General features: G+C 49.2%; 8 protein-coding genes across 8 annotated transcripts; 5 read left to right on the top strand and 3 right to left on the bottom strand.

Moving 5' to 3' along the window:
- Positions 1–145: 145 nt before the first annotated feature.
- Positions 146–1,839, bottom strand: F5B22DRAFT_610930 (uncharacterized protein). The gene is made up of 3 exons (XM_047975247.1): positions 1,451–1,839; positions 896–1,386; positions 146–835 (listed from the first exon to the last, which is right to left on the bottom strand). Exons 1-3 carry the CDS (start codon positions 1,541–1,543, stop codon positions 766–768), a joined length of 654 nt encoding a protein of 217 aa, XP_047829866.1. The 5' UTR covers positions 1,544–1,839; the 3' UTR covers positions 146–765.
- F5B22DRAFT_232387 (DNA polymerase epsilon subunit B) lies at positions 1,818–4,919 on the top strand. Its single transcript, XM_047969874.1, has 2 exons — positions 1,818–2,858; positions 2,914–4,919. The coding sequence occupies exons 1-2, from the start codon at positions 2,146–2,148 to the stop codon at positions 4,625–4,627; spliced, it is 2,427 nt and encodes an 808-aa protein (XP_047829865.1). The 5' UTR covers positions 1,818–2,145; the 3' UTR covers positions 4,628–4,919.
- Positions 4,827–7,380, bottom strand: F5B22DRAFT_610928 (Delta(24(24(1)))-sterol reductase). The gene is made up of 3 exons (XM_047975246.1): positions 7,159–7,380; positions 5,250–6,906; positions 4,827–5,184 (listed from the first exon to the last, which is right to left on the bottom strand). The coding sequence occupies exons 1-3, from the start codon at positions 7,191–7,193 to the stop codon at positions 5,173–5,175; spliced, it is 1,704 nt and encodes a 567-aa protein (XP_047829864.1). The 5' UTR covers positions 7,194–7,380; the 3' UTR covers positions 4,827–5,172.
- A 1,292-nt stretch (positions 7,381–8,672) lies between these two features.
- On the top strand, positions 8,673–10,062 carry F5B22DRAFT_232169 (uncharacterized protein). The gene is made up of 3 exons (XM_047969872.1): positions 8,673–9,105; positions 9,158–9,639; positions 9,723–10,062. Exons 1-3 carry the CDS (start codon positions 8,823–8,825, stop codon positions 9,792–9,794), a joined length of 837 nt encoding a protein of 278 aa, XP_047829863.1. The 5' UTR covers positions 8,673–8,822; the 3' UTR covers positions 9,795–10,062.
- Positions 10,063–10,754: 692 nt separating this feature from the next.
- On the bottom strand, positions 10,755–12,029 carry F5B22DRAFT_647597 (branched-chain-amino-acid aminotransferase; the record flags this gene model as incomplete). The annotated part of the gene is made up of 1 exon (XM_047978895.1): positions 10,755–12,029. The coding sequence occupies one exon, from the start codon at positions 12,027–12,029 to the stop codon at positions 10,755–10,757; it is 1,275 nt and encodes a 424-aa protein (XP_047829862.1).
- A 2,656-nt stretch (positions 12,030–14,685) lies between these two features.
- On the top strand, positions 14,686–16,493 carry F5B22DRAFT_232184 (uncharacterized protein). The gene is made up of 4 exons (XM_047969873.1): positions 14,686–14,989; positions 15,061–15,148; positions 15,288–16,353; positions 16,476–16,493. The coding sequence occupies exons 1-3, from the start codon at positions 14,821–14,823 to the stop codon at positions 16,186–16,188; spliced, it is 1,158 nt and encodes a 385-aa protein (XP_047829861.1). The 5' UTR covers positions 14,686–14,820; the 3' UTR covers positions 16,189–16,353; positions 16,476–16,493.
- Positions 16,494–17,201: 708 nt separating this feature from the next.
- Positions 17,202–18,264, top strand: F5B22DRAFT_610912 (uncharacterized protein). Its single transcript, XM_047975245.1, has 2 exons — positions 17,202–17,520; positions 17,571–18,264. The coding sequence occupies exons 1-2, from the start codon at positions 17,442–17,444 to the stop codon at positions 18,155–18,157; spliced, it is 666 nt and encodes a 221-aa protein (XP_047829860.1). The 5' UTR covers positions 17,202–17,441; the 3' UTR covers positions 18,158–18,264.
- A 3,501-nt stretch (positions 18,265–21,765) lies between these two features.
- F5B22DRAFT_232034 (uncharacterized protein) lies at positions 21,766–25,811 on the top strand. The gene is made up of 3 exons (XM_047969871.1): positions 21,766–23,956; positions 24,206–24,885; positions 24,935–25,811. The coding sequence occupies exons 1-3, from the start codon at positions 22,066–22,068 to the stop codon at positions 25,703–25,705; spliced, it is 3,342 nt and encodes a 1,113-aa protein (XP_047829859.1). The 5' UTR covers positions 21,766–22,065; the 3' UTR covers positions 25,706–25,811.
- The last annotated feature ends 423 nt before the right edge of the window (positions 25,812–26,234 follow it).

Genomic DNA, 26,234 nt, shown 5'->3' with positions numbered 1-26,234 from the left:
CCTACATAACCTACATACATACCTAGGTACATAAGGCAGGTAGAAGAATAACCCCTCCGCGGGGGATGCTTTAGGTGCTTAGGTAAGCACCAGAGCTACCTCCACAAGGTGCTCCATACATTAGGTAGGTACTTACCTAAAGTATCATAGGTTGGGTCACTACTGTACTAGAGGTACATGTATCTACCTAGGTATGCGTATACAGTACTCAGGTACCTACTATGCAGGTGTAATATGGTAGGTATAATGCTAGTAACGGTAGGAGGTTATGTACCTATATAGGTATGTGGGTACCTAAAGGTAGCACTGTACAAGGTAGGGTTGTGTGTTTTTAACTCTTGAGTTCCCTGTGATATATCCTGCTGCAATACGGAGTGCAGTCATCGCGAATTGTGGTAATGAATACCGGGAGTAAGGCATGTCCAGGGTACTGAACCATTAGGTACCTATTTACTTTCTACATGTCCGGGGAAATGGCGTATTTTTGTACGCTGCTCTCACACACTCTAGAACTTCGGGATCTTGCTTGATGAGGACCCCCGCGGTGGAGGGACCAGGCCTATCTTTATACCTAACCTTTGTGAATAACACTAAATAGATGTCTGCTTACATAGGCTTTCATATACTGCAGACTTTGGGATTGTGTTTACAGGTGCCATCTGCGCCTGCGATTACACTCCATGGGGATGTTATGTGCCATGCCAGCCTACAGTACCAGGCGTGGCCGAAAGGCATTTTCTTTAATGCTCAATAGAGACTGGTTCATCAGCGTCTTTTCTCTTCTTCCTTGAGTTCTTCTATGAGCTTTGTTCGCAAGAAGTCGCTGAGACCAAGGCTAGATTGCGAGTTAGTCAAAAAAGAGAAGTACAGCCTTCTGCATGCCCCGGTAACTCACATTCCCTCGTTGGTAAGGATGCGATAGGTGCCACTAGGTTCAAACGTGCCAATGATCTTGCCGTGTCCATCAACCTCAATGCTACCTAAAATGTCTTCAGGAAAAGCAATTCTTCCAAAGTCGGGTGGGTTCCGAAGGTCAGACAGATGAACGTGGCCACCAAATCCCGTTTCGATGCTGTGGCTAGTACCTAAGCCGGCTGTGTTTTTCCTTGTTGCTCGCTGCTGGGGAGAGAAAGCGCCGTGAGAACCGAAGACGGCGCCTCCGGGGCCGGCGAAAGCTTGGGCCTGGGACTGCAGACCAGGGTCTTGAGCTGCGTACTCGCGGAGAACGCGGTTCAAAATGGAGATAAATTCATGATTCTCGGTGAATGACTGTGGCGTGGGGGGAAGCTGAGTGGAAGCGCCAATAGCTAGTCTAGGAGTCGGGGGGTTTGTGTCAAGATAGGTGAGGAGATATCCACCATGCGGCGCGGTATGAGGAAATGTTTTCTAGGATTGATCCAGGATGATCAGTATTTGACTGAGAATCAAGCAAGGGAGCGACAGTACTAACAACGTGGGAGTTGGAGCTTAAAGTCGAGACAGGTCGGCAGCGCGACAATAGTCCTCTGCATGTTGGCGCAACAGGCACGCGTGATAATATCATTCTTTACAAAGGTACAGAGTCAGTGAAACCGTCAGGTAGCAAAGGCTTTCGGTGTAATACTCGAAAAGGAAGCTAGCCTTGGAATACCTTAGCAGGGGAGTATGGTAATAAGAATCACAGAGCCTCTCGCCAAAGAGCGAAGCTGTCGACTGTCTATAAGTGCGCGAAGAATTTAATTGACGTAACCTTTTGCAATAGGTAGGTAGGTACTAGGTAGCAGGGAGCCAGTCCCCCACCCCCCCCTCGGCCCCTTCACCAGCGCAGGTCCCCACTACGAAGTAGGTACCTAGGTAGGTACCTACTTAAGGTAGGCGAGCAGACTACTATGTAGAGCTTTGGTAGCATGTGGATTAGGGAGGCCCATAGGTACTAACTCGAAGAAGAATTCTATTAACGCGTGAACGCGTCTGGAGCGAATATCTCCATTATCCTCCCGCGTCATACTGAGTACCTAGCCTGGCCTTTTTTTTCTTTCTTTTTTTTTGGCCCTCTGTTTTCGAGGCTGGGTTTGGGCCTTCAAGCTCAACGCGAGCAATTTGCGAACGTGATGAAGTCAACGTTTACATCATCATCATATTAAAACTACGGACACGCCGGCAACAATGCAAAGCAATAAGGATCCCAGCGTGGTCCCCATGTTTCCCCCAAAGCCGCCCCCGCCCTCAACTTCGAATCCTATCCCATCGTCTTCGCCCGCTTTCGGAACGCCGGCACATACCCTCAAGCCATTCTCAATTGTCCCACCGTCCAAGGCGACTATCTTGCCCATCCTCTTGCCGCCCGCCACACTAAGACCGTTGGCATTTCGCACCTTCACAAAGAAGCATAGCTTGACACTCGCATCCACTGCACTGCAAGAGCTCGCCGCATTCATAGGACGCCATTGCGGTTCAGGATGGCGCGAGGAAGGGCTGGCTGAGAAAGTTCTTGAAGAGGTCGCGCGGAGTTGGAAGAATCGCAATGGAGGCGTTATCGTCGATGGGAGCAGCCAGGAGCTCAAAGATATCCTCAAGACCCTTGAAGGTAATATGAGTGGTGGGAGAATAGGGACAGCCCCGGAACCCAGTCGCCAGAATAGCTTTGTCCTCGATGTGGCCCAAGAATCTGATCTCTCCAATACGAGGCTTGGGCTAAGGCCAGCGTCGAACCTCACGCGCGAGGACACTCAGACGAGCTTTGGCATGTCTTCCCTCGGAATGCAAGAGTACGAACTCGACGATGAAGGGCTCAATCATCCACGGAACTGGCTGAAGGTTGTAAACGCCTTTGATCAACCACGCATGCTCTACAACATTTCTAAAAAGCATTTCGAGAGGTATTTTCAAATCATCTAAACCGCTACTTAGGATACAAGCTAAGCAGGACTATAGGGACTCCTCTAAACCATCCCTAATGCCGTCGTCATCGCACAAAACGACGTTATTTAGGAATAGATACAATGTCATACATCAACGACTACTACGGAATGAGACATTTCAGAGTTCCGCCGTTGCTACCACAAAAGGCGCCCCGTCGCTAAAGCGGTCCTCATCTTCGGGGTTAACTAGTCAGCAAACCCACAAAATTACGCCCATCGCCAACCTGCTCGGTCGACATGGTACACACCATATGCTTCTCGGCATGTTATCCTTCCTCCCAACAGGTAGTCTAGCTATAAATGATTTAACCGGAACGATTTCACTAGAGCTATCCCACGCCGTAGCCATCCCGGAGGATTCGGCGTGGTTTACACCAGGAATGATCATCCTAGTTGACGGCATATATGAAGAGGAGGAGGAATCCATAGGAAAAGGTCTGGGTGCTAGCAATGGCATTGGTGGCGTCATCGGTGGACGCTTCCAAGCGTTCTTCGTTGGGCAACCTCCCTGCGAGAAGCGAAAAGCAACTCTTGGTATAAGTGGGGTTGATGGAGGCCAGGACCATACCATAGGGGGCGGCTTTGGCTGGATCGACTTCTTGGGAGTTGGCAGTGAACGAGCAGTGGGTCCCAAGATGCGCAAAGTAGAAAGGCGCCTATTACAACAAGCACAAGATGATCCAGACCTACCCAGTCGTAGTCGGATTATCATCGTTGGTGAGTTGAACCTCGATCAGCCAAGGGCGCTACACGCCCTGCGCAAAATTCTAACAACGTACGCTGTGGAGCCGGAGGGCTCATCACCTATGACTTTTGTCCTGGCGGGTAACTTCACACAACACGCGGTAATGGCTGGTGGAGGGGCGAGCGGAGGAAGCGTCGAATATAAAGAATACTTTGACTCCTTAGCCTCAGTGTTGACAGATTTCCCGACCTTACTTCAAAGCTCAACTTTCGTATTCGTACCTGGAGACAACGATGGCTGGGCATCTTCGTTTTCGTCTGGGGCCGCTGTCCCTCTACCGCGTAAAGCGGTGCCAGACATATTCACCTCGCGTATACGGAGAGCATTCGCGACCGTGAACACAGAAGCCGGCGCCCATCATGGAACAGGTGGCGAAGCCATTTGGACTAGCAACCCGGCTCGTTTGTCCGTTTTCGGGCCATCACATGAGATTGTACTATTCCGTGATGACATGTCAGCGCGTCTGCGCCGAACGGCAGTCCGTCTCAAAAACTCAGCATCTTCGACTTCAAACCTTGAGAACCAAGAAATTAACACTTTGCCTAACCAAGCCGAATCGCGTGGCGCTCAGAGTTCTAATGATGACGATATCGAGATGGCTTCAGCACTAGAAAATACAGATAACATGGACGTCGAACCCTCCGCTGTAAACAATAAGTCCAACCCTAAACCCCCGGACATCCCCCACGACGTCCGAACCGCTCGCCGACTTGTCAAGACTGTTCTTGACCAGGGATATCTGTGTCCATTCCGCCACGCGATTCGCCCGGTGCACTGGGACTATGCCAGTACGCTACATCTCTACCCGTTGCCAACAGCCTTGGTGCTCATCGACACGACGGCGCCACCATTTGCTATCACGTATGAAGGATGTCATGTTATGAATCCGGGTCCCATGCTTGTCACTGGGCGCCGTGGCGTTGCGCGCTGGATTGAGTATGAGCTGGGCGGCACAGGAAGAGTGAGAGAGTGTTTATTCTAATTTATGATGTTCTCAGGAGCTGACAGGAGGGCATGAAACTCGGCCTGGGAAAACTTGTGAGCATATATAAATGATTTGTGTGCATAGCTTGGGGCGTATATGATTGCATTTACAGAACATGAATACATACAATAACGAGCAAACTCGTAGAAGGTCGCTTCGCTCAATAGACAAATCAAACGTGCGTAGAAATAATGAGTCTGAAAACAATACTTCATTACGTTTTATTATTATAATAATGCAGGATAGTGGTTGTTAAAAGATAACTAAGAAAACCAAGGCCGTCTCCTCTAGTTTTCCACTCGTACCCATAAAAGTAATTCATGATCTTCAAATCTCTTCAACTATATACATTAAAGTCAGACCGCATCACATGACCAACAAAGCGTGCCAAACTTGTCTTCTATACCAGTCGACTTAAGCTCCCATGTACATGTACAAAGACGAGCGAAGCGGTCCGCCTGTCGAGCTGAACTGCATTCGAGCCCGAGTAGCATAGCATAGGTTACTTTCACCCAGCCATAATCTTTCATTAAAACGTGAGCTTAGATGACATACTGTGTTTACGTTAGCGCGCTCTTGGTCATATCCAGGAAAGAGGGGAGAGAAGAAACAAACATACAGGAATAAATAGGTACGGGACCCGTCTCTCGTACTCTTTCCATGCTTCGCCGTATTTATTGCGGCAACGCTCGACATCGCGCATAGTTCGGTGGGCAATCATGCAGACAAAGAAAGCGGGATAGAACCATGGAAAGGGGCTGTTAATACCTGTGATCAAACCCCAGGAGACTGCAAAAAAGACATCACAAACATAGTGAATTTTACGCGCATAGCCGTACCAGCCGTCAACGAGGAGTTTATCCCCGGTATTAGTTTCGATCGTCTCAGGGTTCTCGAGGTAAGTCCATGGGAGGGCTGGGAATGTCTTCCGCTTCAGTAGGGTGCCCCGCTCCTTAGCCCGGAATGCGTTCTTCTGCCCGTTGCACTGATCCCAAATAACGTAAACTGCAATGTATACGATATAAAGAGCACCCAAGGCCCACTTATTCCATGCGTATTCGGAAGGATTGTGATTAGCGAGATAGAGAGTACAGTGGCAGTACGAAAGCGGTACGCCGGCCATGTTCCAAAAGATCAGCATGAAACCCCACTTCTCGTAGTACATATCCCAGGTCGTGATGATTAGCTGCTCGCCCTTAGAGCAGGCATTGGCATAAAGGTAGTGAGCCATGAGCAAAAATCCAACCTCGCCAGTTACGTAGCCGTACCGCTCGTACTGTCGTGCTGCAGTCGCAGCGGTGATACCGAACAGAATGTACCAAGGAATGCGGACTTCGTAAAACATCTTCATGTCGATGATTCCAAACAGGCGCGGGTTGAGTTCAGCGCCCATGAAGAAGTCGTAGATCGGGTAGCCAGTCATGCGGTGTTGCCGCCCGCGGGCAAGAGCGGAGAAATAGGCAATAAAGCTGACGAGGTAGCCTGAGAGAATAGCGACTGTCATGAGAGGGCCAAATTCATCGATAAAAGTGTATATCGGAAAGTAGCCACTAAAGTGCAACACAGACATAACCAGAATGGTGAAGTAGAAGCTCGCGTAGGCATTGCAGAAGTATCGAAGTTGTTTACCGCCCTCAAAAGGCAGTGGCTTACCGTAACCCTCGACACCAGGCAACACGACATAACAGGCTCCCTCAAATATCATATAACCCCAGTAGATCTTCCAGGCCTGCAAGGTTGGAAACGCTCCCGTATATACGAGATGTCCCAGGTGCTTAGCGAAATCCGTCAGGGACTGTCCCTCCTCTGGTAATGGCAGTTTTCCGTCATAGTAGGTGGCGCCAATCCACATATACCACATCAGTGCCGGGAACCCGATCATTAAGGCCAGAGCGCCAAAGCTCCCTCCAAATTCGAAAACGCCAGAGTAGTCGACCTTGTGATCCATACCTGGCTTCCAGCCGTCGACCACTTTGTCTTCTATCGTCGGCGCAGCCGGTTTCGGTGTAGCGTGTCCGTTGCCATTACCGTTGGTCGCAGCAGTCACTTCCTCAAGCTTGACAGGGCTGAAGCTTTCGTGCTTCACATCGTCTATGTCCTCGAACTTGGGGACAGGCTTGCGCCGGCTGGTAGTCCTTGTCCTAGACATGGTAGTAGTTTCGGCTGCGGAGCTTGACTCGCCGTCGTCGGATGCGTCGATAGCAGGGAACTGGGACTTGCGACGCGTCGATCGACGAGCAGGCGTTTCTACCATACCCTCGAAAAGTTCCTTTTTCCTATAAGACACGATTACTCTCAGTTAGCTGGCTAAGGGTGCTTCATCTTGCGAGGCATAGCAAACAGTCTATAGTCATGGTGTGACAATCGAATCCCTTCAATCAGCGAGAAATCGCGCGACTTTCCAATCACATCCTTCTGTCCTCTGTACGAGCGACTCCAACATCATCAAGCACCACCAACAACAATCGGAAGAACAACGCCAGATAATCCCAAGCACACAAAGGTAAGAAGCAGTTAGTTATACATACCGAGGAGTTGCTCGGAGGGAATACCTGGATGACATGGCGGAGATGTTCACAGGGTCAAACAGGAGAGGACAGCGAGACCATTTAATAGTGGCCGTCGGTTGAGGCTCGGACACGGTCCGGTTGTGTTTGGTACAAGGAGGTGAAGAAGCAGCTGTGTGTGCCAAGTGACAAATTTCACCTTGGTGGTGTTTTGGTTCGCCGTCCCGGTAGTCAGGGGCAGCGCAGCGGTAGGGGGTGCTAGGTAAGGTACCTAGGTAACCCACCGAGGAATCGAAGATAGCAATGTCGATTGGCGCGTCAGATGGGATGGCTACAGTAGGTACTACCTAGGTACTGTACTGTTTTACCCGATTGGGTCATCCACAATACTGTCGACCAATCAGGCTCATTTCGAACTGGATTTGGGATTTGGATCTACACATGGGAACCGCGACATGTAAACGTGTCTCCAGATACCTACCTCTGCCCAGTCCGCCTTGGAAGCACAACGAACTCGTCTTTCCCATGAGGCCGGTTAATCAGCTATTAGCTGGCGCCAAAGCGTACCAGTAACTCAAAACATTTCCGGCTTCGTTTAACCTTGATTTTAGAACTCTTCCTCCGTGTGCAACGACGAACCTACATGTGAGTAGGTGAATACATGCAAGGTAGGATACGTACATATGTAGCTACCTAGTGGATACATACTAGGTACAATTAGAGGTACCTTGTACCAGTACCTAGCACCCTTGACTGCATGTTCAATTAACATACATGCCACAGGTGGACGGTAGATGAATTCCTAGAAATACGAATACGGTACCCCACTACCAACACAAGCCACTCAGATCTATCAGATGTAGGTATAAGGCGTTTCTTATAAAGCTGGTGTATCGCGTATTCGAGATAAAGAACCCGAAAGCCTTAGCACGCTAGTACCAACACTCTCCTTAAGTATATCATACATGGTGATCGTAACAGAAGCTCAGTACCTTATGTAGCTTGAGACTCTGCCACGGACAAGCATTAAACAAGTGCTGAACCCCAAGAAAGCATCAATGAAGTGTTTGCAAGGCAAAGGCGATGAAAGCTAACACACACTGTGACTAGTTGTCCATTCGTCTTGACGAAACAACGGGATGAAGAGACTGTACCTGGGCCGGTGGCGTCATTGCTCGACGGTACCTATTTCTTGCAAGTACGATGTAGGTTGCATCAGCTGTGGTTCAGTATTGTTGTAGGTGATACAATAGAGGGAGAGACAGGTAGTTACGGCCTTGGACCCTCGGTCCTTTCTTCGTTCTCCTACCTTCCAGTGTCTTGAGGGGCAGCTGCGTCTCTGCATACAGTATCTTCCATTTGTCGCAACTGCCTGCCACGGCATCACTTAAGATGCCAATGCTTCTACTTTCTCAGGTGGGCTGTCATTCAACTTCTCATGGCCAACCTCCGTACCTATCGGTGGTTCTCTATATGTGGCATATCTATGGCACTACCTGATGGAATAGCCATTGCTTATTATATTTGCGTAACCTGATGCAGCATTATGTTTCTTAACGGGCCTGGCCGAGAAAACTAGGAAGAAGAGCACCGTCTATCCTACTTCATAACATTAACTATCTATGTCCGGTTATATTATTTCTCAGCCATCTATCCCTATCAACCTCTTTCAGGTATAGGTCACCATGTGGACTCGTCCGCTTACTCCTACTCTTCCCACACCTCTTCGCAGTGACGATATGCATCGTAGGAATCTGAGAGAATGCCTTGTGAATCAAGACACGAGTGATGTCCATCCACCATCGCCCAAGAAAAATACTCGCTATTCTATACATCCTATTTTTGACAAGTACAAGCGCCCCACAACCAATAGCGATGGTTATCGCGCCCAACGGCTTCGAGACCCGGCACGCAACCAAGGAAATACTTCTCCAGTTGCTGAATCACATATGATTAAGAGACTTAATCGTAAGCTGGCTCAAATTTCCTAGCCCGGATGACGATACCTAACAAGCAATAGGCGATTACGCAGCACTTCGTGTTACTCTGCATTCTAACACGGCGAAAGATGCCACAGAAGTAGAAGCCGCTCTAGCAGTGGATGTAGAACATCAAGTCAAGTCCAATATTTCTAAGCTGGGGAAGATTGCCGACAGGGAGCGCGAGTTAGCCACATCTATCCTCGATTGCGAAGTCGACACCCAGATCAGCAACAAAGACGGCCAGAAAAGACCATCTGCCGTTCATGTGAGAAGTGAGGTATCAGGATACCAGCAGATAGAGGCCGAGAGTGACCAGAAGCTCGCGCGCTTGTGGTGTTCCTGGGAAGAAGCTCAGGCTGATATTGACGAACTTTCGGGCAAGCTTCATGATCTCTTCGAGCACGAGCCTTCTAGTGGAACAAGTGGAATGTCCTCGAACATGGAATGGATGGACAAGGAAGACCTTGATATCGACCGTCGAATCAAGAAGGTAGTAGATGATATGGCGGCATGTGAAGAAGTGAGTCCGTCACTAAAGCCTGACCCGACCCTGTCTGGCTCCCTCAAGTCGTAAGATAGGGCGATGTGCTGATTGAGGATCAGGACTTTCAACAAAAACTTAAGTATGAGGACACCAATATTTTCAAAGCGATCTTCCAGTCTAGTTTTGACTGAAGTTGAAGTAGATGGCTGTTGTTGCGTCACTGGTCGCTTATGATGAATGAGGCGTGCTATAAACCTTTTCAATGCCCGAAAAGGGAGGCGTCGTCTCGAAGTATTAAGCAAACGCATTGTAACTACCACCAAGACAATTTCTGACGTATTGATAATCCTCGACAGACAACTTGCTGATGTGGATAAAATGTATTGAGGTTGGAGGTTGTTTTACTTGATAGTTTCAACACTATCGTGCTAGGTCTGGGGATAAGAATAAGGTGTATATAAAGTGCTACCTAGTATTATGGGCACGCGGGGCTTTCGGTCAAGACCTTCACGATTTCCGAAGATCTATCTATTGCCTATCATCGCTGGTGAGCCACCTCTTTTGATTCAAGGCCTAGTATACATGCACATGTCATATACTGTGGCGTGTTGCATCCGAATATGACCTATTTTTAAAAAAATAAATAAAAATGTCGACCCGTTACCCCACGCCGGGCATGGACAATTATCAGCACAAAGTGTCATTTGGTCCTAAGCGCAGTCCAAAATGCCGGAGTTAATGTGCTGTATATTGATTCATCAAGAATGCAGGCTTGTCATTCGCGGACGTTGTGTCGCCAACTCGCCGGGGTGCATATTGCGGTTCGTCCCCACCCCCAAGTCCGACATCATTATCATACCGTACTGGTTGGCAACCGAGCTGCCGCGTAGGGCTGTATCTAGGACTTTTCAACGGCTTTGACTTGTTGTTCGTGGGAATGTCCGGTCAGGCCCATTGATATACACGATGCTGTGTCGGGCTACATGTACACAATTAGTGACATCTATACCGGTTGAGTAATGTAATAGATGCATTGCGCATCGATTGGGCGGACGTGCTGAGTCCTTCCATCTAGTCGCCCAGGAATTTGGTGGCCGCGCAGGGTTCGGCGCACCCAATTCATAACGACAGGGAACTATGGGAACGAGCCTTTAATGCTCCTCTGGCACGACAACACCCCAAGGGTGCTCCTCTCTGCCGTATTTGATACCTACGAGCCAATTCTTGAGGCGCAAAGTAATTGGCGCACCCTCACCGCCCTTGCCGGCAGGGATTTGAATATCACGGCCGCGGTGGTGGATGACCGAAACAGGGCAGACAAAATACGCCGTGCCAGACGCGAACGACTCGACCAGCCGACCCTCAGCGCTCGCCTCTATAACCTCATCAATGGAATATTTACGCTCGACGACCTTTACCTCGTCAGCAAGGCGCTCTCTCGCAAGTTCCAGAACACTCCTTCGAGTGACACCAGCAAGAATCACACGGTCATCTAGTGGCGCTGTGACAAGTTCGGTTTTGCCCTCCCGCGTCTTCCAAACAACGAAGAAATTGCTGGCGCCGGCCTCGGTACACTCGCCGCTCTTGCCGTAAAGCCATAGGATTTGGTGGTAGCCTCTTGCACGCGCCTCTTTAGTCGCCAATAACGAGGGACCGTAATTTGCGCCGACCTTGGCGTATCCGAAACCGCCGGCCCACGCACGCACCATATCATCGGGCGACGTATGGAGCTTCATGCCACCGGCTGGTGAGTCCATGACGGGCATATAACTTATGATGATGTAAAGCAAGGCTTCCGAGGGAGCCTGTACGCCAAGCTGCGATTGCGTGCCGATCATTGTTGGCCGCACGTAAAGGAAGGTACCAGCACGCTCCCGAGGCAGCCATTTGGGCCCATCGACCGACATGAGAGCAATAATCAGCTTCTCAAGCTCATCTGGTGGGAAAGATGGCAAACTGATGCGGACGGACGACATCAGCATGCGTTCGCAGTTGCAATCGGGACGGAAAAGACGGAGCTTGCCGTCGTAGCCGCGGTACACCTTCAACCCTTCGAAGCACTCTGTCGCATAGTGAAGGACCGAGGCTGTTGGCATCAAGCTTAAAGGTCCGTAGGGCTTAAGCTCTGGTTCAGCCCATCCTGTCCTCGCTGACCACTTGGCCGTGATCATATGATCGGTGCAGATGCTGTTGCCATTATCTTCTGTTATGCCCAGGGCCGGGGGATCGCGGGGGCTATCAGTAAATGTGTACTTGAGTTTCGAGGCATCGAGCTCGTTTATGTTTGGCTGTGAGACACCATTGCTCGCCGCGCCATTGCTATTAGAGGTATCATTCTCGACCATACGATGCCCCACGGCTGAGGAAGTCAGGTCCAGATCTTGTTCGCCACTGTGACCGTTTTGGCTGGTTGCTGCAGGAGCCATGATGGAATTGCCAATGACAATATATGTTAGTACAGAACTCAGGTGTTATCGTGATTTAAGCTGAGTGGCTCGTGTGAGGTTTGAGAAAAGTGTTGGTGCCAACGTTTCTTAGACGTTCTTATCAAGGTTTGAAGGGCAGATAACAGAATGGGTGGCGTCTCAGGCACAACAAAGAAATTCTATTATAGTCAGCAGGTAACTTGGACTCGTATCTATATAGAAACGGTTGTGGATCAGATAACGAGCATGACTCATGGGCCAGTCGAGGAGGGGGGGCAATATTCGTTGTAAGTGCCGAGCGCGAACAGGCGGTCGTGAAAAGGGCGTTGTCCCCCTAGCCTGGCGCCTTTTCGACGGTATAAATATGGGGGCTTACCGCGACAAAGGAATTAATCTGCCGTCGGCCGAGGAGCGACGCCCGCTGTCACTCTGTGAACTGGCTTGGGGGACCGGGTCTTGGCCGAGCACGGGCACGGACATGATGCATGCGATCTCGCTACGGACGAGACACAGAAGTAGTCCGCAAGTCTGCAAGCAATGATGACTCCCACAGCCGATTCGCATCTCAGCTCATCTGGCCGTCTATCGGAGGCACGTACATCTCGATGCAGCATCTTACCTATCCATGATTCGACACATGCAGTCAGTATCAGAGATACCAAGGCTCTAGATATTACTACCTGCAAGGACTGATTGCCTATTACGGAAAGCATAATCCAGAGGCCGAGCTACGATAATCCCGTCAACTCGGCTGAAGGCGGCGGCTGAGAGTCATGTGGATAGCGAGCGAGTGGAGTGTCAAAACCCAGTTCTCTTTACAGCAAGCCTGGCCGTTGGTCATCAAGTAGACAATTCAACGAATTCATGGTGGCCGTAGGTTTGCTTCGGCTGTAAGCATGCATACCGGTATCAGAGACCATCGTTCCGAACTTTTACTGTACGACTCCGGGCATTGATCAATACATAATTCAATTGTTTCACCATGGAGGTCCAGCGAACAATATGCTCTCGGTTGAAGACCTGTGACGAGTCGAATGAAATTTTGAGGCCTCTGGGACGTAACTGAAGCTCATTACCAAAATACCTACTTACATACTTACCGTGGAGAAGATTAAAAAAGATTTATAAAATGAAAAAAGAAAAAAAAGAAAGCAGCTATCCGAACTGGCAGGGTGGAACAGAACCGCGTTAGCAAAAGATGAACCGGCCATTGCCGAGCGTTGCCTTGCTTAGCCGCTTCCAACCTTACAACTAGGTACATCACGATTCTCCTGTATGCATGAACTCAACCCCACGTGGCACCTGCAGCAGCAATTGCTTATCATGGCAGGGCCTTTCTGGACCGAATATATTCCGATAACGGTCATATAGGTACCTACATGGTACTGTTAGGTAGCTACCTACATACAGAGGTATGACCAGTCTTTTAGTATCTTCGATACCGGTACATCATCTGTAGTATCCATGGTGAATACATACATGGATACATAGGTATGTGTACCTAACTATATATAAAGTACCTACAAGTACATACTATGTAATACTCTCGGCCACCCACTGGCTACCAGGCTCGCCAGGTGGTCTGCAGGTGAGTACGCCAGTATGCCTTGCAGATACAAGGCCCCATCATGACACAAACCGGTGAAGAGACTATAACGCTCTATCCGTCGTCCGTTTGTGCAGAAGCCATGGTGTAAACCCGGGTCCTTGTCTGCGGGTATGGTGGCGAGACACTGACCGTCACTCGACTCGGCCGTGAATCCAACCCCGTATCTAGTACTTGGATGCCCAGTGTCACGCCTACGTGTTTTATGTTGGTAAGCTGCGTCCCTTGTTCAACCTCATACTCGTGGTGAATACATCACACCACGAAGAGCGCTCTCGGCTTCATGTCTACAGACTCATTATAATGGCCATGTCAGACGTGTTATCCATCGTATCTTTCTGCTTTTGAAAATAAGGAAACACGATTTCTCGCCAGGTAATTAGTTGGCTTGGGGGCCGCAATGGGCTTTTGAAAACTCTGACACGAACCCCTCAGCAGCCTGTGGGCGCAGGGATGAAATTTAATGAGGCTACCCGAGTGCTCGGGTGAGCTTCAAATGCAGCGACCCATATCATTTCCGTGCTGCCCAATCGTAGCCTGGAAAATCGTACACGACTGAGCACGACTACGTCTCTGTGATACTCGGTAGGTTGTCGCTCAGCCTATCAGATCAGTCATTCTGCTACTCGAGTTCAGTGGGATTCTCTCTTGTCGTGTCGGTCTGTAGCGCGGTGACAGATAAGGCCCTTAACCCTCCTCTAATATTATTGTCTTACGATATTGAAGCGGCTTGAGGGTACGCTGGGTGGGTAGTCCAAATGGTCGGTAGATGGCTCTGGTACTAACAGAGGCTGCCTTGAGACAGTATATGGGATGTAACCATATATAGAACGAAATGGAGGAGAAGCCAACAAGAGATAAATGCATACCAAGGATGGGGAAGTACTGACCCTGAGGCACAGTAACCACTCTCATGTATGTTGGGCCACACGTATCCTCGCACCAACCATCTGCTACACAAACAAACTATTCGGTTTTCTTTGTTCGCACCAACCCCCCCGTAACTTCTATGGCTTCTCCTGATAGATTGCTATCCCGCATTCTTAGCCGCATCAGACATACGCTCGAACACTTGTCCCGAGAGTTCTCGCTCCAAATGCCGTGAGAGCCTGGCTTTCGCCTCGGTTCGCCTACTCGCAGCAACTCGCTCGTACAGTACCCAGTAGGGGCCATTCGAACAGCACCATGTCTAAGATCAATCCGAACACATCCAGTGGATCGTGCTGGGCCAACGTAAACGTTGCTCTGGAAGACGAATATATCCCTTGCGGAAACGCAGCCACGGGGAACAGCTACGCATGTTGTCACTATGGTGACAATTGTCTATCGAGCAATGCCTGTTATCACGCTAAATGTAAGTCCCCTCATGCCATATTCACGACCCACGCCCGAACCCTCTGCAATCGGCTCATATAGTTTTTGCAGTCGGCATCACATATTTAGCAGGTTGCACTAGCCAAGACTTCAGTGGCCCAGCTTGCCAGAACAAAGGGCAGTTTTACAATCAGTCATGGTAAGCATGGGTGATCCTCATCCCTCTCAAGCCATGCGGTTCTCGCAACTTGGGTTACAAATCTGAATATAAACTTCTACCTCCCAAAAACATCTGCGTATACGAGCCTGTGATGGGCCTGATTCTGATATTCTAACAGGGTAGGCCTGACCCGCTGTGACCCCGATCAAAACTCATGGGCAGGATGTCCAGAGGATGAAGGCGTAGTTGGATCGGCTCCGCCCACTGCGAACTGTAAATGCAAGAAGGACACTGTACTTTTTGAGGATATGCCTATGCTTGAAAATATTGCAAGTCTGCCCCAAAAATTAGGTGGCTCTATATCTTGGTTCCCCGGACATGAACCGACAAGCAGTGCTTCTACGCAGACAACGCTGCCCACGTTAACTCAATCGACGAGTGGTGGAAGCGCAACCGAGTCCAGCTTGTCAGCATCTACAACATCGCCGATCTCGCCGACATTATCAACAACTGCGGAAGTAGCAACAGCAACGGCGCCCCCGCCCTCTGGCGGGCTATCTCCAGGCGAGAAAGCAGGTATCGGAATCGGTAGTGTTCTTGGAGCGGCCGTCATTGCTAGCCTCATATTTGCGGCCATCCTGCTCTATAGGCGCAGAGCAAAAAAGGAAACCCCAAACTTTCAGCCTTTCTTACCAACAGTCGAGCCCGACCCTATCCAACCAGACCCTCCCGCGCCGAGCTTCTTAGCTCTTGGTGGCTTCAAAGCAGAATTACCAGCCGAAGGACCCCCAAGCGCCAACAGCATCGCACCATCCACAATTCCTAACTCTCCTAGCCCAATGCAATCACCGATTCAGTCGTCAGCTCACTCAATCACCGCATACCAGCCGTACCATCCAGGAGTTTATGCAAACAGCCGACATTCTAATGTCTCACAAATATCAAGTCCAGCTCAGGGATACCCGGAGAGCCTTATGAGCACACCTACCCCCCAGCCGTCAGACGACACACGAGCCGGTGGAGGACGCGGCAATCCTAGATTCGGTCAACCTGATACTATCCACGAGTTACAAGGATGAGAAGATAAACGGCATAAGTTGCGAGGGTGCGGTGGTAATTGCTGATATTGAACGCTGTGGAGATTTCATTCATGAAGATGATCCCAGATAAAGGTGAACAAGGTGCAATATGGAACCAGCATATCAGCGTTTTACGATATATGTTTCTTCGTACCAGGGAAGACGGTTAGTTTCGGCAATTTCATATTTTCCTACACCAATGTATAGATAGATAACCGTCGTTTTGATTCAGTCTCGCTGCTGTAAGTTTCACTGTAAATTTATTGATAACCAATTAAGGTACAAAGTTAAAACCACAATACTCGGGTCACAAATTACTAGCAACGCTACCCTCCCGTACAATCCAGTACTGCTTTGGAGAGCCAGACAAGTATTTCTACGAATTCCTTCCGATGCCCTTCCCCAGGCATCCCATCTATATCACCATATCATTCGATGCCGGCGTCCCGATGCGCGAAAAAGAGAAGCAAACCCGAGACACATGAGAAACTTAGGTTACTAACCATCGAGCAAGTCTCATAATTAGTCCATCGGAGTCCGTTCATACCCCATGGGCAAGAGTTCCTCTCGATGGGCATAAATATGTACCTCCTATAACTAGGCCTCTATGGAAACAATACGCCAAGAGATTTCATATAATGCGCGTATTTTGTGGGGGTTTTAGAAAACGTTTAGAATCACAAAGTGAGCTGGAAATAGATGATATAATTAAGACACTAAAATTGGTTAAGACAATGAAATCTATATTTGGCTGAGATGTTAAATTAACATTGATGCCCAAAGCAATTTCTATAATTGCTCTGGCTCCAATCGCATGCTTTTACTTAATGGCAGAGTGAACTATTATAAGGTGATGTTGCTAGATAGAGTGCTTGTTGTGCCCATCATGAGCATAGTTCTCTTGCACATCTCCCCTAAGAGATTCCATTCGATGCGCAAACTACGATCGGTCTTTGCAGTTGCGAAATGAAACTTTATAACTAACCAGCCTATATAGCAGTCTCATATGTCATCTTGAATATTAACGCCCCTCTCTTTATAAAATGGTGACGCATCCAGAGGGTGCGTACCTAACATTCGTCATGGAGACTTCATTCGACTGGTTGTTTTTAGCAGACTTGACGATGATAGTCAATGAGTTCCTGTCACCTTTTCAGGCCATTGCAACTCCTTTTAGGGACTAAGTGTGAGCCTCCGCGAGTCCAGCTTCGCTGGAGTTCGGAAAGCGTTATTCCCATTGCTAGAGGCTGAGTATGATACCATGCAGAGTATTAAATAGCTACCCAAATTATTCTCTCCGCGCAAAGTCGCTCCAGGGGGCATCCATTCATCCTTTAGAACTGGTTGGTTGTGAATTTGGAATTGTTTCAGAGAGCGCTTACAATGGCAGTTACCGGACCGTGTTATATTGATGTTGAGTTTGACCAACTGTAGACACTACACAGATAAAAAAAGGGCAAATTTTCTGGCAAGAGCGCAGATAATAAATCTAGCTATTGCTAGGAAAAGAAATCGCGTTTCCACGGCTCAATCCTTTTCTTCTCTCTCAAAGTTCACTCTCAATAGAGGGGTTGTCTCTTCATCACGCAATGAGGCTAAAAAAAAAACCGATCGGAGGAGCGGGCGAGATCGCGATTATCGCGCAAAAGCTTCAGATGTTTTGGATGTACTTGGTCTTCTCTTCAAAACTATGCATTGGAAGTATAAAGGGAATGCGACGATATTAAAGTCTACCGATAGAAGCGAGCCGTGTTCGCTTTCGATTTTGATTGAATCATACCCGACTGACATAATGCGATCCACCAATGCTGATCGTCGCAGGATACCACAACTATGTAAATATAAAATCTCGGTCACACAATTAGAGAGACTGAAACCTCGCCCTTACGGTAGACAGATGTGCGATTTCATTTCAGGAGTTCTGGCGTCTGTCCTGGTGGTCAGTTCACGAGGGGATAGACCGATATGATATTTGCGATCACAACGCGCGCCTATCAATCGACTGCAGTTGAGGACAGTGTGCATTAGGCAGCGCATTCGACAATTTGAAACTTGCTAGACTGGCGGCGGCCGGGTAGATCTTACCGTTCCGCTACTGTTACTATTTCCCGCTTGCGAACGTTAGCACACGGCTCACCTCGTCGTCCGTGACACTTTCGAGGCCTGTGCGGCTATTCTACACAATACATACTGTACTATAAGCGTGTTCATGCCAATGGATTGATTCATCCAGACAGGCTTGGAAGGACTCGAGGCACCTAGGAGAATCGGGTTCGAGGCTACAATCCCATAACACAACCAAGTAACTATGTCACTTAGGTACCTACATGTTCAGCACGTAGTGAAACGTGGCTCTCATCCTGCTTCGTCGAAAATAGGCAGCCTTGAATTATTTTAGTCGCTGACTTGACTGGCACGGGGATCTCGATTGATCACTGAACTCATCAGTTAGTGTGGTGCAGTGATAGCCGGACCTTTTGTGCCATGACGCCAGTAGTGTCGATTTGGTGATACACCAAGAAGAAATAAATGCGAATATGAGATGTGATAGTGTAGAGATGTAATGTACGGTGATGTGCGGAAGACCGACCACTCTATCCAAGTTCAGCTCTGCGCATATTCCCTACCTTAAGTAGGTACATACCTCTGCTCTGTACGCGTAGACCTATTTAATGTGTGGTACACTACATTTATTGTCCCCTAATTAATCCGACGATGCCCCGAAAGACCGCCAACAATGGGCTTCAGTGGAAATTGAGCCAGTAACAATATTTTATACGATAGTGGCTGGCTAACCCCTTTGAGCTAGCGAAAGCCCGCTCGGTGGAGTAGAGCCCTGAAGCGAGATAGGCCATGAGAAATTTCAAGAGATCGCATGAAACGTGGAATGAAATCCTAATATAATTGATTGGATTAAGATTATCTATTTTTATTGTGTTTAAGCCTCGGATCTGTCAGCCGCGCCCCCTGTGGTGATCACTGCAACTGTAAACCTTCACCAACTCACCTCGACGGAAGTAGAAATATAGGCCTTAGGCAGTCGATAAGACGTGGCGGAGACGCGGGATTTAACCTCCGGCACGTAAATCGATGATATCGTGGGAGAAGAACGTGAGGGAGAAAATCAGAATTCTGTTACTTATGAGAGCACTACATATTCTCCACCACCCCAGCCATGTACCTACACTGTCACTATCTACTCATGGTAGGGTTATGAAGTTTGGAGGTGCGGGACCCTTGATCGGCTAAGTAGCAGCCCTTCTTTTTCTCGACCTAGATTCTCACTATGATCTGCACAGTGTCTCGACGCGTGGAAAAAGAAGGGTTTCTAAGCCTTGGTACTGTATCAGGCTTGATGGGCAAGTTGCGCACGAACGATCTACCTACAACCAACACGCTGGCAATAGAGGGGACAAAACTACTCCCTACCTACTTATTCATATCCAGGCACTAGATAGGGCATCCAGTACGCGTAGGGTTTAGCGGGGGGTTCGGCAGCACTACGCGTTGTTTGGTGAGTTGTTAGTGTTGCACTAAAGAGTTGGTTGATGGTGCGGTTGATGCCGGATGGATGAAACTGAGGCTCACAAGACGACACAGATAAAGTTGAGGGAGAGAGGGACGGATGGAAGGGGGTTATGAAGTGACCAAGTAGGTAGTGTGCTCTTGAGTTCCAGATATAAGAATTCTCGTGTACCATATGCATAGACATACCGGTAACCTGAGTAATGTACCTACATAGGCACAACAAGCTTAGTAGTCATATGGACGGGCATTATTGGTACAATAATAAATAAACAAGACCACTACTCCGTACACTACACGTGAGAATAAACATGAGTATATACAGTTAGGTGAACACTGTATTTTGTTCAGCATATGGTACCTCGTAATTATGATTGCGAGTAACACTGGAAACGAACAATTCTTAATGTGCAGTTTTGAGCAGTAAATATTCTACCTAGAGCGTGTACGAAGTAGGTGTACAGATAAAAAAAATACTGTTCGCAATGATAGAGAAAGGATCACGTATCAAGAGTTGCAGAAGGAGGCTCCTCGTGCCAGCTCATAGGTAACAGAGCGCAGACTGAGAGATCCGAAGCCATAGATTCCTCTGAAGAGGGCGCCTACATACATGTACCTACCCAGGTACACTTAACGGGGGTCATACAGGGACCATGATGACCTAGGTACCTAGGGTCGACTTACTTAGGGTCTGTCTGTTAGGGAGAGTTAGCGCAGCCACGAGGCTGGCCTGTCCCCTTGTGATGACCCACTAGAGCCGGAGAGCACAAGTCGGATGGTTTAGACCAAGGTTGGGTTTGGTTGGGTGCCTGCCTGGGTACCTAGGTACCTAGTATGTATCTGGTTAGGTATCCAGGGCTCGCCAGGTATCTAGAGTCTGGTGGGAAGGAGCCCCACCATGGCAGCCCGCAAAACGCGTCAGACCATCCGGTAGCGCCTGGAGAAAGTAAACAAAACGCGCTTTCCACTACTGCGCCAATTGCACCAATACCCGTCCCTCTCTCCAGAGTCCGCGGTGTCGTCTACCTAACCTACCTGTAAGTAAGTACTTCAGCAGACTCCAGCCCCCATGTCAGACCCGTCCCAGCGCATGCGCATGTCACTTCCAGCCTACGGTACACGTCGAGTAGGCGCGATCCCCATCGCCCCCCATCGGTTTGCATAGCCTTTGCCACCGTTTTTCGAGGCCCACGGGTACCGCTCTTTGACCGCTACTTGTGACCACGATCACCAGTACCCGTAGTGTACATCCCGCCATCCTACTAGATACCACATTGGTTAGTACTCTGCATCCTACTTACACGTGTTCATGTGCCTAAGCAGTAGCGTGAGGTACCTACGGCCGGAGTAGACAGCAGACGGCAAGCAGGTACACGAGGTACAATCCCAGGCAGAGAGAGTACCTAACCCCGACGCAGACGCAGAAGTAGACGTGCGCGCCCATCCTCCCGCCCTCCCCCCTTTCCCTTCCCACCCCGACAGGTTGTGTGTAATAATACCACCCCAAGGCTTAAAGAAATTATTGCCTGCCTTGACCTCCTCCCGGAAACCACTACCACCAACGACCACCCTCACCACCACCTCTACCATCGTCGCCAACATCTACCTGCGTCGTCGACGATAGTTTGTTTATCTTTGAGTGCGCTGGCTGCCCGAAGAGATCGTATGGTGTGGGAGAGGCTCTTACCGCGATCGCGCCACATTTCTACCCTCCCTAATCGCCTAGTCGGGGCGACTACCCTGAGTGATTGACATCACACGTCAGGACCGGGTCAACTGCGTGCGTGGCAGCCAACTTGTCTCGTCGACGTCTCGTTTTCTACGTGCTGGTGTCTCGCCAGTATCTAACCTACACAGGTTCTACCTACCTACCTACCATTCACCTGCCTGTGCATCGTTGAACCGTCCGCCTTTACAACGTACCCACCATTCACCTGTGGAGCTCGGATATTCAGTCATAAGGGAAGCAACTCACACTTCTGCGATACCGTCGGCCCCTTGAGAGATTCTTTCGCTTCGCATACATACCATTAAAAGCAACCATTTGTTCGTCTGAGACACAAATCATGAGCAGCTTTAGTCACCACCGTTGAAGAAATAAATCTTGCCCTTGCATCATTGGCATTCCAGATGTCTTGACTCGATTAAGCACTCTGCTCCGCTCACATTTCTCGCTTCGATAAACATTCGCGTCACTGTCTGTGCCTATGCGATAGTTTTGACCACTACCGGCGCACCATCTAGAGCTGCGACGCCACAACCTGGTCGCGTGCGCCTCTTTTTAGTTTTGCGTGTATTCGATTCGATTATTGTTTTGCCGCACGCAGCGCCATTATCCCAAAACAGCTCAACATGTCCAATAGCGGGGGCACTCTCACCTTGCCGTCACCGACGCACCCACATCATCACCATGTTGATGTTCAAGCCGGCTTTAGAACACTGAGGCGCTCTCTATCGCGTTCGCCTTCCAAGTTTTCGCTGGTTCGTACGGCTTCACAGAGCAGTTCAGATACTGGATCTGCGCCGAACTCACCATCCTGTCGCCGCGCACAGTCCCAATACTTTGTGCCCGGAACTACAGCTTCAGCACAGCCAAACTCTAGCCACACCCAATCGCCCTTGGCGACGCCTTTTCGACCTAGTGTGAAACTATCACTACGGTCTGCTAAATCAGCCTCCCGAAGTCCCTTAGGCACGTCCACGACAACAAGATCTCAAGCACGGATCCGGACGTCACCGCGAACTTCTCCGCGCAGTCCTTCTAGGCGCGCATTAACTACTGCTTCTTCTGCAGGCAACTCATCACCCTATCTATCGCTTACTCCTTCTGCTTCCTATGGACAGGAGAACATAGGCGTTGCAGCTACACGCAGTGCAGCATCACGTAAGAGCTCCGAGAAGCCATCGAATCGGCATAGTATGCATCTCGATATGTCCGGCTCATCTTTACTGAACCTGCACCCGTTTATAGAGGCAAGCCCTCTGAAGAAAAGAAATGACACCACCATGAACCTCGACCAGTCCACGGAGAATAGCCCTAAGGCAAAGCGCCGAAGCTACGGTCCCTCAAGTTTGGGGGATAGCTTTAACATCTTCGACCACTTCCCCAAATCAGCTAGTACCACACCAGAAACATGTGATGACTCGCCCAGCGAGTATGACTGGACAACCCACATCACTGCCAGCTCTGTGGAGCCATCGTACTCAACGACACCAGCAGCAATGCCACGTAGAGCAGGGTCACTCCGCAAATCTACTCTCCAGCAGCGTCATAATAGTGAACGAACGTCTTGGTCACGACGAGCTGGGTTGTCCTCATTGTCGAACGTGGTTGCGGCAAGCCAGAACTCACCAGAAGCAGCCACCTCGAACAGCATGAATCGGCCGCGCATATCTTTAGATTCTTTCATGCCTCCTCCACGCGACAGTCCATTTGCTGAGAGTATTTTCTCCAATACGCTTCAGCCTCCTACTCAACGCCATCCACTTTCTCGAACCATCACAACGTCCTCTTCGGGATCAAGCTTTGCTGACGACTCACCAACTCACGTGCCAGTTCAGGCCGAGAAACCAAGGGCTCGTATGAACTTCTCCAAAAGTCTACCTTTGGGCGCCATGCGACCCAGACCCGACGGTTCTGGAGGTCCTGCTCCAAGTGCGTCAACGCCTGATTACAAACATGCAAAACCCTTCGAAGGGGCCTTCGCCTCCACTGGCCTAGTTTCCAAGATGATCCGAAATCCGGAGGAGCGACTTTCGAGTACAGTTTTTGGCGGAAACGTTCCTGATACTCCATGCAAAAAGGTACAGTCTGGACTACCGAAAAGGCCGAGCCACGGTTTTGCAACATTCCCTCCGCCACCGCCAACTGGCCTGGCGAAGAGAGGGGCAAGGCTTAATAGACACCATGGATCTCCCACAACACCTTTCAGTCGTAGCCCTTACCACGACCCACCGCGGCCGGTGCTTTTCCAAGGGTTTAATGCAAAACACTCCCGTCGAGGGAGTCTTCTTAGCCTCCACAGCGAGGAAGGGAGGAGCCCTAGCAAGTACGCGGATGAGATGGATACTTGTGATGAGGGCTCAATGCCACCTACGCCAACGAAGAATCAGCTTATGAGTCAAAGCTCAAGCAATTTAAGTGAGCTGTCGAACGAGAGCCCTACGACACATAGATTCCTCCCATTGTCTACGCCTATAAACCATGAAGTTCCTACTTGGCAACGAGATACCGAGGTCAACTGTAAGTCGAGTTCCTTGATCGAATCTTTCGAGCATATACCAGTCGGAGTCAACAGTCCCGATAACGAGGATACCTGTCCATCTGTAAATGATGTCGGACAAGCGTCTGCCCCTTCAATTGCGATTTCTTCATTTAGTCAATCAAGAGCGAAGCGTGGTTCTATACCGTTACCTGCACCGCTTGAGGCCATGGACAAAGCCGTCACGAGTCTTCTAGAAATGCAGGTTACTAAGAATGATATATCCGCAGCTGGCCATCTGGACGTCCGTGAAACTACAGATAGCGCTTCACCTAAAACGCCACAGGAAAGTGGTCTTACCACTAATGTGATCCATTCATCGTTCCCCACCAATCCTGATAGTTTTCTGTTTCCCGGAAGCAATGGCCGAGGTTCAATTCTGCCGCCTGCTACGCCTACCACAAGACAACATAATTTTTCACAATCTCTAGACAGGCGTGTCATTACTCCGGTTCACGGATTAACTAGCCACGAATTGGATCAGTGCCTCATGCATCGTTTCGCAAAGGTAGAATTTGTTGGACGCGGCGAGTTTTCAGAAGTCTATAAAGTCGTTGAATCAACAAAATCTACCAGCCTGAATGACAATGGACTTTTCGGTACGCCCGCACCACTCTCCCAAACAATTGTTCCGTCAGCTTCCAAGATGTTTGCTGTAAAGAAATTGAATCTTCCGATTCAAGGCGATAAAGACCGGAAGTTGCGGATGAAGGAAGTGAACGCACTGAAAAGGCTTGTTGGCTGTGACCACATCTTGCAGCTTATCGATAATTGGGAGGAAAACAATAATCTGTACATCCAAACCGAGTTTTGTGAAGAGGGTAACTTGAATGAGTTCCTCAAAGAGGTTGGGGCTAAGGGTCGACTGGATGATTTTAGAATCTGGAAAATCATGTTCGAGGTAACTCAGGTAAGTGTCGCTTTTCATTCATGGATGAGCTGTACGCTAAGAAAAGTAGGGACTGGGACATATCCATGCTGCTGGGATCGTCCACCGTGACCTCAAACCCTCGAATATCCTGGTCGGCTTTGATGGTACCTTGAAGATTGGTGATTTCGGACTGGCTACATCACTGCAAGAAGCATCCGATACTAACCTTGATTTGGATGGAGACCGAGAGTACTTGGCTCCTGAGGCTCTTCGGTCTGAAATTGATACACCAGCTGATATCTTTTCGCTCGGGTTAATCATGCTGGAGATTGCGGCAAATGTCAAATTGCCGGAGAATGGGGCTACATGGACTGCACTAAGAGAAGATGATTTCTCGGAAATACCTGTCCTCGCACAAGTTGGCAATGCTGTCCAGCGAGACGCGGAAGGCATGCCTCTTGACGACACTGAACGCAGCATGAATGCCCTTGACAATGACGGAAACACAGGCAAGAGCAATCGCCGTAGCTATATTCTCCGAAGCACCGTTAGACAATCGGGCGATATCTTCGGCTTGCATCGAGCAGGCTCGGGCTCTAGTCGAAAGACCGAGCTACAACAACCACCTCTCTTCATGAGCGACCCCAACCATTGTAGCTCTTTGGACACAGTAGTGAGACGGATGTTGGCCGCCGTGCCGGTCTTTCGTTTCACTGCTCAAGATCTTCTTCAACTTGAGGCATTGACTTGGGTTGGGCATCGCCGACGAGCCGGAGCTACAGTTTTTGAAGGAAATTGGGGACCTGGTGATGAGGTTATAGAACCTTTATCTCTTGACACCGAAATGATAGATGTTTAATCTGTCAATTACAATTGTCAAGTTTGGGTTGAAGTTCTTGCGTCGCATGTTGCTCAATCTTGCGAACGCTGGATATGGGATTACTGGGAATCGGCGTTGGGTCACCTGATTATTCACCAGCTTTGCTGGATACATTGTGACAGTCACTGCCAATACTAGGGGCATACCACTTTAGTTCGATTGGCGAACCTGGCATTATTGCGGCTTGATGTATGATGGACTGTCTGACGATTTTCATGATAAGAATGATTGGGATGGGTTTTCTTTTAGCGCAGGTAAAACTTGGGGTTGATTCTTCATCGGCATATGGATCTCAATACGGCTCGGAAGGAATAGGGAGGGGCCTACCCAGAAATCTGCTTGTTTTGCTGATTCGACACTACTGCCTGGCGTCTTGCACCTGTCAAACTCTTGACATTTGTCAACGAGCTAGAGCTGTTACAACCAATGGTCTGTACAATATTACGGCTCAAGAGACAGGGAATTCGGCGTTTCTATACCTGGGTGCACTTCAAACGGCGTTAAAGAA

The sequence above is a fragment of the Xylaria bambusicola genome (genome assembly GCF_022495145.1).
Source record: "Xylaria bambusicola strain CBS 139988 unplaced genomic scaffold F5B22scaffold_27, whole genome shotgun sequence".
In the NCBI taxonomy this organism is placed as follows: Eukaryota; Fungi; Ascomycota; class Sordariomycetes; order Xylariales; family Xylariaceae; genus Xylaria; species Xylaria bambusicola.
This window is presented reverse-complemented; position numbering and strand designations above follow the sequence as displayed.

Coding starts and splice junctions, on each gene's coding strand:
- F5B22DRAFT_232184 (XM_047969873.1), top strand. CDS start 14,821: ATGTCTAAGATCAATCCGAACACATCCAGTGGATCGTGCTGGGCCAAC. Junction 14,990..15,060: donor TGCCTGTTATCACGCTAAAT/GTAAGTCCCCTC, acceptor TAGTTTTTGCAG/TCGGCATCACATATTTAGCA. Junction 15,149..15,287: donor CAGTTTTACAATCAGTCATG/GTAAGCATGGGT, acceptor ATATTCTAACAG/GGTAGGCCTGACCCGCTGTG.
- F5B22DRAFT_610912 (XM_047975245.1), top strand. CDS start 17,442: ATGATACCATGCAGAGTATTAAATAGCTACCCAAATTATTCTCTCCGC. Junction 17,521..17,570: donor CCAGGGGGCATCCATTCATC/CTTTAGAACTGG, acceptor GAGAGCGCTTAC/AATGGCAGTTACCGGACCGT.
- F5B22DRAFT_610930 (XM_047975247.1), bottom strand. CDS start 1,543: ATGATATTATCACGCGTGCCTGTTGCGCCAACATGCAGAGGACTATTG. Junction 1,387..1,450: donor TAAGCTCCAACTCCCACGTT/GTTAGTACTGTC, acceptor GATCAATCCTAG/AAAACATTTCCTCATACCGC. Junction 836..895: donor ATCCTTACCAACGAGGGAAT/GTGAGTTACCGG, acceptor CTCGCAATCTAG/CCTTGGTCTCAGCGACTTCT.
- F5B22DRAFT_232034 (XM_047969871.1), top strand. CDS start 22,066: ATGTCCAATAGCGGGGGCACTCTCACCTTGCCGTCACCGACGCACCCA. Junction 23,957..24,205: donor ACGAGATACCGAGGTCAACT/GTAAGTCGAGTT, acceptor ATATATCCGCAG/CTGGCCATCTGGACGTCCGT. Junction 24,886..24,934: donor TCATGTTCGAGGTAACTCAG/GTAAGTGTCGCT, acceptor TAAGAAAAGTAG/GGACTGGGACATATCCATGC.
- F5B22DRAFT_232387 (XM_047969874.1), top strand. CDS start 2,146: ATGCAAAGCAATAAGGATCCCAGCGTGGTCCCCATGTTTCCCCCAAAG. Junction 2,859..2,913: donor TCTAAAAAGCATTTCGAGAG/GTATTTTCAAAT, acceptor GCAGGACTATAG/GGACTCCTCTAAACCATCCC.
- F5B22DRAFT_232169 (XM_047969872.1), top strand. CDS start 8,823: ATGTGGACTCGTCCGCTTACTCCTACTCTTCCCACACCTCTTCGCAGT. Junction 9,106..9,157: donor TATGATTAAGAGACTTAATC/GTAAGCTGGCTC, acceptor AACAAGCAATAG/GCGATTACGCAGCACTTCGT. Junction 9,640..9,722: donor ATATGGCGGCATGTGAAGAA/GTGAGTCCGTCA, acceptor ATTGAGGATCAG/GACTTTCAACAAAAACTTAA.
- F5B22DRAFT_610928 (XM_047975246.1), bottom strand. CDS start 7,193: ATGTCATCCAGGTATTCCCTCCGAGCAACTCCTCG. Junction 6,907..7,158: donor TCCCTCCGAGCAACTCCTCG/GTATGTATAACT, acceptor CGTGTCTTATAG/GAAAAAGGAACTTTTCGAGG.